Below are 11,731 nucleotides of genomic sequence, written 5' to 3' on the forward strand. Positions count from 1 at the left end.
TGAATATTGTCATAAAAATCTGTGTGGGGGGATTTTTCCACTTTTTTCTCACCTATATAAAAATCAGGACTTTATTTTTGTAACACATCTTTAACTTTATTTTTGTAACATTTTAATATCTTGTCGTTGTTACTGACAACTAGCATCATCACATCTAAGACAAACATTTACAAATAAATACATCAAAAATGTATTCCACTTTTATCACAATATTGCCAATTTTTTTTGTCGTTTTGTGTAAAATAGTGAACACTTTTGGAGTACAAATTGTGACTTTTGTCATAATTTTTCCCAGCAATTATTATATTGCAAACATTTTTAAGTTTTCTTATAAAATAGTGACATTTGTCATATCAAATTCTGACTTTTATCACAATATTGCAAAAAATGTTGTCGTTTTTTTGAGTACAATTATGACTAGGGATGTCCGATAATGGCTTTTTGCCGATATCCGATATTCCGATATTGTCCAACTCTTTAATTACCAATACCGATATCAACTGATACCGATATCAACCGATATATGCAGTCGTGGAATTAACACATTATTATGCCTAATTTGGACAACCAGGTATGGTGAAGATAAGGTACTTTTTAAAAAAATTAATCAAATAAAATAAGATAACTAAATTAAAAACATTTTCTTGAATAAAAAAGAAAGTACAACAATATAAAAACAGTTACATAGAAACTAGTAATGAATGAAAATGAGTAAAATGAAGTGTTAAAGGTTAGTACTATTAGTGGAGCAGCAGCACGCACAATCATGTGTGCTTACGGACTGTATCCCTTGCAGACTGTATTGATATATATTGATATATAATGTAGGAAGCAGAATATTAATAACAGAAAGAAACAACCCTTTTATGTGAATGAGTGTGAATGGGGGAGGGAGGTTTTTTGGGTTGGTGCACTAATTGTAAGTGTATCTTGTGTTTTTTATGTGGATTTAATTAAAACAAAAAAAAAACAAAAAAAAAAACGATACCGATAATAAAAAAACCGATACCGATAATTTCCGATATTACATTTTAACGCATATATCGGCCGATAATATCGGCAGGCCGATATTATCGGACATCTCTAATTATGACTTTTGTATAATTATTATATTGCCAACATTTTTAAGTTTTCTTATAAAATTGTGACTTTTGTCGAGTAAAATTGCGACTCTTCATAAAATTGCCAACATTTCAAGCTTTTCTTGTAAAAGTGCGACTGTTATTGAGTAAAATTCCAACTTTTATCATATTATTGCACAAATGTTCAGTTTTTTTCGTAAAATGTTGACTTTTATTATAATACTGACAAAATTCTTAGTTTTTCTTGTGAAGTCGTGACCTTTTTCTTGTGAAATTTTTCGGTTTTGGAACAACATATGCTGGCCGTCTTTTTCATGGACGCCCCTGCTTATTTCAGCAAGACAATGCCAAGCCACATTCAGCACGTGTTACAACAGCGTGGCTTCGTAAAAAAAAAAGAGTGCGGGTACTTTCCGGGCCCGCCTGCAGTCCAGACCTGTCTCCCATGGAAAATGTGTGGCGCATTATGAAGCGTAAAATACGACAGCGGAGACCCCGGACTGTTGAACGACTGAAGCTCTACATAAAACAAGAATGGGAAAGAATTCCGCTTTCATTCATTTTAAAGTTTTCTTATAAAATGGTGACATTTGTCATATAAAATTCTGACTTTTATCACAATATTGCTAATTTTTTTTGTCGTTCTTGTAAAATATTAAATTTTTTTGAGTACAATTATGACTTTTGTATAATTATTATATTGCCAACATTTTTAAGTTTTCTTATAAAATTGTGACTTGTCGAGTAAAATTGCGACTCTTTTCACAAAATTGCCAACATTTCAAGCTTTTCTTGTAAAAGAGCGACTGTCATTGAGTAAAATTCCAACTTTTATCATATTATTGCACAAATGTTCAGTTTTTCTTGTAAAATGTTGACTTTTATTATATTACTGCCAAAATTCTAAGTTTTTCTTGTGAAGTTGTGACCTTTTTCTTGTGAAATTTTTCACAACAAGCTTTTTTATATTTGCATAGTTTGTATATATTATTAATGTTGTAAATACACATCTTTATATATCTACAAAAGGGTGGTCCTAAAGTGGTAGGCATTTTTTGAAAGTCTCAAGAAGGTAACAAATACAAGAGTGTGTGTTTGTGTGTGCGTGCGTGCTCTGATTACTGCTTTGCACACTCTTGGCATTCTCTGGATGAGCTTCAAGCACACCTGTGAAGACTTTTAGTTCAAAAATAATAAATACAAATAAAATAATCGCATTTTTGTTGTAAAATGACCACCTTTTTGTATCATATATTAGAATGTATATGATTATTATTCTTGTAAAACGAAGGCCTGCGTTCACAATCCAACCTGTGTGACCTCCTATACAAAAAAATAAAAATAAATATGTAGTTGAGATAGGCTCCAGCGACCCTGAAGGGAATAAGCGGTAGAAAATGGATGGATGGATGTTGTCTAGTCCATTTGAGGGGAGTGGGAACTACAAGCTAGTCTCAAAAAGTAAGTCAAATCTGAAATGAAAGTTGGCGTTCGATTGCATTTTTATCTTGACAATTCTAACCAGTATTCACCTTTTTTATTTTTCCAAGGAGGTGGACTTCTGTGGAGGGCAGCTGGAGGGTTTCGACGTGTGCATCGACAAAGGAACGTTCGACGCCATAAGCCTGAACCCTGACCGCAGCCGCCAGGTGACACACCTTTACCTGCAAGCTTTAAAAGGTGCTGTGAAGGACGGGGGAGTCTTCTCCATCACTTCCTGTAACTGGACTAAACAACAGCTGCTGGAGACATTCAGCCAAGGTGAGGTCGGCATCTCTTTGGCACACCACTTTCAAACTACCTTGGGAACTTGTTCAATTAGGTCCTGACTTTGAGCAACTCACATGTAACGTTGAAACAACATGCTTTTTGACAACGTTTAATCAATGTTGGGTTCTGACGTTGAGTTGACCATTGAATTTTGGTCATTTCCCAACCAATATTCTACAACACAAATACAACATTGAAACAACATGCTTTTTGACTACGTTTAATCAATGTTGGGTTCTGACGTTGAGTTGACCATTGAATTTTGGTCATTTCCCAACCAATATTCTACAACACAAACATAACGTTGAAACAACATGCTTTTTGACAACCTTTAATCAATGTCAGGTTGTGACGTTGATTTAACCATTGAAATTTGGTCATTTCCCAACCAATATCCTACAACACAAACATAACGTTGATTCAATGTCAGTTTGTAACGTTGATTTGACCATTGAAATCTGGTCATTTCCCAACCAATATTCTTATTTCTTTTTGACGACGTTTAATTGATGTTGGGTTCTTACGTTGATTTGACCATTGCATTTTGGTCATTTTTCAACCAATATTCTACAACACAAATACAACATTGAAACAACATGCTTTTTCACAACGTTTAATCAAAGTTGGGTTCTGACGTTGATTTTAACATTGAATTTTGGTCATTTTCCAACACAAACATAACGTTGAAACAACAGGCTTTTTGACGACGTTTAATCAATGTCAGGTTGTGATGTTAATTTGACCATTGAAATTTGCTCATTTCCCAACCAATATTCTACAACACAAACATAACGTTGAAACAACATGCTTTTTGACAACCTTTAATCAATGTCAGGTTGTGACGTTGATTTAACCATTGAAATTTGGTCATTTCCCAACCAATATCCTACAACACAAACATAACGTTGATTCAATGTCAGTTTGTAACGTTGATTTGACCATTGAAATTTGGTCATTTCCCAACCAATATTCTTATTTCTTTTTGACGACGTTTAATTGATGTTGGGTTCTTACGTTGATTTGACCATTGCATTTTGGTCATTTTTCAACCAATATTCTACAACACAAATACAACATTGAAACAACATGCTTTTTCACAACGTTTAATCAAAGTTGGGTTCTGACGTTGATTTTAACATTGAATTTTGGTCATTTTCCAACACAAACATAACGTTGAAACAACATGCTTTTTGACGACGTTTAATCAATGTCAGGTTGTGATGTTAATTTGACCATTGAAATTTGGTCATTTCCCAACCAATATTCTACAACACAAACATAACGTTGAAACAACATGCTTTTTGACAACCTTTAATCAATGTCGGGTTGTGATGTTGATTTGACCATTGAATTTTGGAAATTTTTCAACCAATATTCTACAACACAAATACAACGTTGAAACAACATGCTTTTTGACAACGTTTAATCAATATCGGGTTGTGACGTTGATTTAACCATTGAAATTTGGTCATTTCCCAACCAATATTCTACAACACAAATACAACATTAAAACAACATGCTTTTTGACGACATTTATTCAATGTCAGGTTGTGACGTTGATTTAACCATTGAAATTTGGTCATTTTCCTAACCAATATTCTACAACACAAATACAACGTTGAAACAACATGCTTTTTGATGACGTTTAATCAATGTCAGGTTGTGACGTTGATTTGACCATTGAATTTTGGTCATTTTCCAACCAATATTCTACAACACAAATACAACGTTGAAACAACATGCTTTTTGACGACATTTATTCAATGTCAGGTTGTGACGTTGATTTAACCATTGAAATTTGGTCATTTTCCTAACCAATATTCTACAACACAAATACAACATTGAAACAACATGCTTTTTGACGACGTTTAATCAATGTCAGGTTGTGACGTTGATTTGACCATGGAATTTTGGTCATTTTCCAACCAATATTCTACAACACAAATACAACATTAAAACAACATGCTTTTTGATGACGTTTAATCAATGTTGGGTTGTGACGTTGATTTGACCATTGAAATTTGGTCATTTTCCAACACAAATACAACGTTGAAACAACATGCTTTTTGACGACATTTATTCAATGTCAGGTTGTGACGTTGATTTAACCATTGAAATTTGGTCATTTACCTAACCAATATTCTACAACACAAATACAACATTGAAACAACATGCTTTTTGACGACGTTTAATCAATGTCAGGTTGTGACGTTGATTTGACCATTGAATTTTGGTCATTTTCCAACCAATATTCTACAACACAAATACAACATTAAAACAACATGCTTTTTCACAACGTTTAATCAATGTTGGGTTCTGACGTTGATTTGACCATTGAAATTTGGTCATTTTCCAACACAAACATAACGTTGAAACATGCTTTTTGACGACGTTTAATCAATGTCAGGTTCTGATGTTGATTTGACCATTGAATTTTGAGTCATTTTTCAACCAATATTCTACAACACAAATACAACGTTGAAACAACATGCTTTTTGACAACGTTTAATCAATGTTAGGTTGTAACGTTGATTTTACCGTTGAATTTTGGTCATTTTCCAACACAAAAACATAATGTTGAAACAACATGCTTTTTGACGACGTTTAATCAATGTCGGGTTCTGACGTTGATTTGACCATTGAATTTGGGTCATTTCCCAACCAATGTAACGTAGAAACAACATACTTTTTGACACCGTTTAATCAATGTCAGGTTCTGACGTTGATTTGACCATTGAAATTTGGGTCATTTCCCAACCAATATTCTACAACACAAATACAACATTAAAACAACATGCTTTTTGATGACGTTTAATCAATGTTGGGTTGTGACGTTGATTCGACCATTGAAATTTGGTCATTTTCCAACACAAATACAACGTTGAAACAACATGCTTTTTGACGATATTTATTCAATGTCAGGTTGTGACGTTGATTTAACCATTGAAATTTGGTCATTTTCCTAACCAATATTCTACAACACAAATACAACATTGAAACAACATGCTTTTTCACAACGTTTAATCAATGTTGGGTTCTGACGTTGATTTGACCATTGAAATTTGGTCATTTTCCAACACAAACATAACGTTGAAACAACATGCTTTTTGACGACGTTTAATCAATGTTGGGGTCTGACGTTGATTTGACCTTGAATTTGGGTCATTTCCCAACCAATATTCTACAACACAAATACAACATTAAAACAACATGCTTTTTGATGACGTTTAATCAATGTTGGGTTGTGACGTTGATTCGACCATTGAAATTTGGTCATTTTCCAACACAAATACAACGTTGAAACAACATGCTTTTTGACGACATTTATTCAATGTCAGGTTGTGACGTTGATTTAACCATTGAAATTTGGTCATTTTCCTAACCAATATTCTACAACACAAATACAACATTGAAACAACATGCTTTTTGACGACGTTTAATCAATGTCGGGTTCTGACGTTGATTTGACCATTGAATTTGGGTCATTTCCCAACCAATGTAACGTTGAAACAACATACTTTTTGACAACGTTTAATCAATGTCAGGTTCTGACGTTAATTTGACCATTGAAATTTGGGTCATTTCCCAACCAATATTCTACAACACAAATACAACATTAAAACAAAATGCTTTTTGATGACGTTTAATCAATGTTGGGTTGTGACGTTGATTCGACCATTGAAATTTGGTCATTTTCCAACACAAATACAACGTTGAAACAACATGCTTTTTGACGACATTTATTCAATGTCAGGTTGTGACGTTGATTTAACCATTGAAATTTGGTCATTTTCCTAACCAATATTCTACAACACAAATACAACGTTGAAACAACATGCTTTTTGACAACGTTTAATCAATGTTGGGGTCTGACGTTGATTTGACCTTGAATTTGAGTCATTTTCCCACCGATATTCTACAACACAAATACAACATTAAAACATGCTTTTTGACAACGTTTAATCAATGTTGGGTTCTGACGTTGAATTGACCATTGAATTTTGGTCATTTTCCAACACAAACATAACGTTGAAACAACATGCTTTTTGACGACGTTTAATCAATGTCAGGTTCTGATGTTGATTTGACCATTGAATTTTGAGTCATTTTTCAACCAATATTCTACAACACAAACATAACATTGAAACAACATGCTTTTTGACAACGTTTATTCACTGTTAGGTTGTGACGTTGATTTGACCATTGAAATTTGGTCATTTCCCAACCAATATTCTACAACACAAATACAACGTTAAAACAACATGCTTTTTCACAATATTTATTCAATGCCAGGTTGTGACGTTGATTTAACCATTGAAATTTGGTCATTTCCCAACCAATATTCTACCACACAAATACAACGTTGAAACAACATGCTTTTTGACAACGTTTAATCAATGTTGGGTTCTGATGTTGACTTGACCATTGAAATTTGGGTCATTTCCCAACCAATATTCTACAACACAAATACAACGTTGAAACAACATGCTTTTTGACGACATTTATTCAATGTCAGGTTGTGACGTTGATTTAACCATTGAAATTTGGTCATTTCCCAACCAATATTCTACCACACAAATACAACGTTGAAACAACATGCTTTTTGACAACGTTTAATCAATGTTGGGTTCTGACGTTGAATTGACCATTGAAATTTGGTCATTTTCCAACACAAAAACATAATGTTGAAACAACATGCTTTTTGACAACGTTTAATCAATGTCAGGTTCTGATGTTGATTTGACCATTGAATTTTGGTCATTTTTCAACCAATATTCTACAACTCCAACACAGCGTTGAAACAACATGCTTTTTGACAACATTTAATCAATTTTGGGTTCTGACGTTGATTTGAACATTAAATTTGAGTCATTTCCCAACCAATATTCTACAACACAAATACAAACCCCGTTTCCATATGAGTTGGGAAATGGTGTTAGATGTAAATATAAACGGAATACAATTATCTGCAAATCCTTTTCAAGCCATATTCAGTTGAATATGCTACAAAGACAACATATTTGATGTTCAAACTCATAAACATTTTTTTTTTCTGCAAATAATCATTAACTTTAGAATTTGATGCCAGCAACACGTGCCAAAGAAGTTGGGAAAGGTGGCAATAAATACTGATAAAGTTGAGGAATGCTCATCAAACACTTATTTGGAACATCCCACAGGTGAGCAGGCAAATTGGGAACAGGTGGGTGCCATGATTGGGTATAAAAGTAGATTCCATGAAATGCTCAGTCATTCACAAACAAGGATGGGGCGAGGGTCACCACTTTGTCAACAAATGCCTGAGCAAATTGTTGAACAGTTTAAGAACAACCTTTCTCAAGCAGCTATTGCAAGGAATTTAGGGATTTCACCATCTACGCTCCGTAATATCATCAAAGGGTTCAGAGAATCTGGAGAAATCACTGCACGTAAGCAGCTAAGCCCGTGACCTTCCATCCCTCAGGCTGTACTGCATCAACAAGCGACATCAGTGTGTAAAGGATATCACCACATGGGCTCAGGAACACTTCAGAAACCCACTGTCAGTAACTACAGTTGGTCGCTACATCTGTAAGTGCAAGTTAAAACTCTCCGATGCAAGGCGAAAACCGTTTATCAACAACACCCAGAAACGCCGTCGGCTTCGCTGGGCCTGAGCTCATCTAAGATGGACTGATGCAAAGTGGAAAAGTGTTCTGTGGTCTGACGAGTCCACATTTCAAATTGTTTTTGGAAACTGCGGACGTCGTGTCCTCCGGGCCAAAGAGGAAAAGAACCATCCGGATTGTTCTAGGCACAAAGTGTAAAAGGCAGCATGTGTGATGGTATGGGGGTGTATTAGTGGCCAAGACATGGGTAACTTACACATCTGTGAAGGCACCATTAATGCTGAAAGGTACATACAGCTTTTGGAGCAACATATGTTGCCATCCAAGCAACGTTATCATGGACGCCCCTGCTTATTTCAGCAAGACAATGCCAAGCCACGTGTTACATCAACGTGGCTTCATAGTAAAAGAGTGCGGGTACTAGACTGGCCTGCCTGTAGTCCAGACCTGTCTCTCATTGAAAATGTGTGGCGCATTATGAAGCCTAAAATAGCACAAGGGAGACCCCCGGACTGTTGAACAACTTAAGCTGTACATCAAGCAAGAATGGGAAAGAATTCCACTTCAAAAATGTGTCTCCTCAGTTCCCAAACCTTTACTGAGTGTTGTTAAAAGGAAAGGCCATGTAACACAGTGGTGAACATGCCCTTTCCCAACTACTTTGGCATGTGTTGCAGCCATGAAATTCTAAGTTAATTATTATTTGCAAAAAAAAAAAAAAGTTTGAGTTTGAAGATCAAATATGTTGTCTTTGTAGTGCATTCAACTGAATATGGCTTGAAAAGGATTTGCAAATCATTGTATTCCGTTTATATTTACATCCAGGCCTGGCCCTAACCAATCTGGCGCCCTAGGCAAGATTTTAGGTGCCCCCCCCCCCCCTCCCACATCGGCAGTGAAGTGTATATACTCACAAGAAACCGAATAGCTTTGTCTTTGACCTTTTTTTACTTAAAGAAAGCAAATTAACATATTATATGAGAATGTTATGTTATGATTATCTTTAACCGAATCACAGCAGTGCTCAAATTAAAAAACAGCATTCCCTCTCATGTGATATTGCTTAATTAACATTAATGATGTGCACTTTAACAACTAGGCTTACAACTATACCTAATATGTAAAGGGGTGGAAAAGTGACTATTACCTGCAGGGCAAACATTAACAAAAAACACCTGCTTAAAAGATCTAATACAAATGTCCCTGAGGAATCTAAGGTGGGAGTACTGTAATTACCTAACGTTACATTATTATTTTCCATAACAATTTATCCCCCTCCACAATATTAAACCGACGTTAAAACAGAACTAGCTATTTATTGATTAGCAATTGCTGAATCATGTAACATTAGCTTAGTCAAGTCAAGTCAAGTCAACTTTATTTATATAGCACGTTTTCAACAACTTTTAGATTCAACCAAAGTGCTTTACAGGTTAAAAAAAAAAAAAAAAAAAAAAAAAATAGCCAGGTTACTATCACATTCTGTAACAGACAAATAATTTAATGTAGGCTAACGTTACCTACCTGCTACCTCTGTCTTTTTCTCGTTTCTCCTCCTCTTCTTTTCTCTTTTTTCTTCCCTGGGCACCTGACAGTTTTGGCCGTTTTGACATCTTGTGTTGAAGGGAGGGAAGGGAGGGGGCGCACCGTGCGGGCGGAGGGGGGGGGGGGGGCGTAATGTTGTAACAAATAATATTTCTATTAAATAGGCTTAACTTTGCATTTTAATTAACGTGGGATTATTTTTTGTATTTAGAAATAATAGTACCAACTTTTTTTTTTCTCTCCAACATTTGTGGCACTGGCGTGGCGCCCCCTGATGGACGGCGCCCTTAGCATTTGCCTATACGGCCTATGCCACGGGCCGGCCCTGTTTACATCCAACACAGTTTCCCAACTCATATGGAAACGGGGTTTGTACAACGTTGAAACAACATACTTTTTGACGACATTTATTCAATGTGAGGTTGTAACGTTGATTTGACCGTTGAATTTTGGTCATTTTCCAACACAAAAACATAATGTTGAAACAACATGCTTTTTGACAACGTTTAATCAATACCAGGTGAAGACGTTGATTTGACATTGAAATGTGGTCATTTCCCCACCAACAACGAGGATCCAACGTCAGACATCAACGTTGTCTGAATTTACAAATACGACTATTTTGCATCGTTGCCTAGAAGTCAGTTTTAAAGGACATGTACGTATAATCAACGTTGTGTCTTGGGCCCTCCGGGATGTTATTTACATCACAGTGATCAGCCACCTTTTTACTATCTTTGATTGTTGTTCCGTCTACTTCCCGCACAACAAGAAGTTGTCCATTTATTTCTTATTTCCTAACACTACTTGACCGCCTCAACATGGGCCCAAACCAGTTTGATAAAGTTATAATTTACCAACTTCACCACGAGGTAGAGCGACTCCAATCTGTGCTTTGCTGACGCCAGGAGGGATCCGTTGTGGTTGTCTACTGAAGTTTGCGTGTGCATGCCGAGGCCAAAACAGCAGAATATGTTTAAAAATGACACCATTGCGTGGCTTCTGGCGCTGAAAGGTAAACATTTACATTCAGAACCTTTTGTGGGCCGACCAGCAGTCAGCACACAGATCTTCACCTGGGGGTTACCTGGCGGTTACCTGGCGGGCTGTTAGGCTCCAGGCCACAACTGTCTGACCTTTTTGTCTTTCTGGCAAGTGGCCAATTAGCCGTCAGTGTAATGGGGCGGGACAGCCTGCAGAGGGTTGTGAGGAGGCTTGAAGACCTCATTGGGCTATCGAAGTGTTTACTGAGGCCTTTTGTTGACCCTACCTACACACATTTAACAAATGACTTCTTTTTTTCCCCCTCCACCTTGTCTCACAGGATTTGAATTCGTACAAGAGTTACCCACACCCACTTTCCAGTTTGGAGGCAAGAAGGGCAACAGTGTGACTGCATTGGTCTTCAAGCGTGTACGTTGATATTTTGAAATAAATTCATCTTTTTTTGTCTTCTGCGGGTCCTTAAAAAGCATTCAAAGTCATTCGATATTGCGAAAATGAAGGCCTTAAACTGCACTTAAGAAGAAAAAATGTTCCCTATCATTCACAATGCTTATGTAAGACATTCCACATACAGTACAGGACACACCTTCTCATTCAATGCTTTATTTGCATGACTATTTACATTGTAGATAGTCACATCCAAACTATGAATGAACACGTGGAGTTATGTACTTAACAAAAAAATTGGGGACAATTTCTCATATTCTTTCTGTTTCTGTA

The 11,731-nt window shown here is 36.0% G+C and overlaps 1 protein-coding gene across 4 annotated transcripts in view; it reads left to right on the forward strand.

Moving 5' to 3' along the window:
• eef1akmt2 (EEF1A lysine methyltransferase 2) overlaps positions 1-11,461 on the forward strand; it is a 16,517-nt gene extending 5,056 nt beyond the window's left edge. For all 4 annotated transcript variants that reach the window (XM_062059270.1, XM_062059274.1, XM_062059271.1 and 1 more), the window contains 2 exons: positions 2,633-2,843; positions 11,331-11,461. In XM_062059270.1, coding sequence (XP_061915254.1) covers positions 2,633-2,843; positions 11,331-11,428 — 309 coding nt within the window. In that variant the 3' untranslated portion in view covers positions 11,429-11,461. The remainder of the gene's footprint in view (positions 1-2,632; positions 2,844-11,330) is intronic.
• Positions 11,462-11,731: the final 270 nt, after the last annotated feature.

This window comes from Entelurus aequoreus, linkage group LG09, assembly GCF_033978785.1.
Source record: "Entelurus aequoreus isolate RoL-2023_Sb linkage group LG09, RoL_Eaeq_v1.1, whole genome shotgun sequence".
Lineage (NCBI taxonomy): Eukaryota > Metazoa > Chordata > Actinopteri > Syngnathiformes > Syngnathidae > Entelurus > Entelurus aequoreus.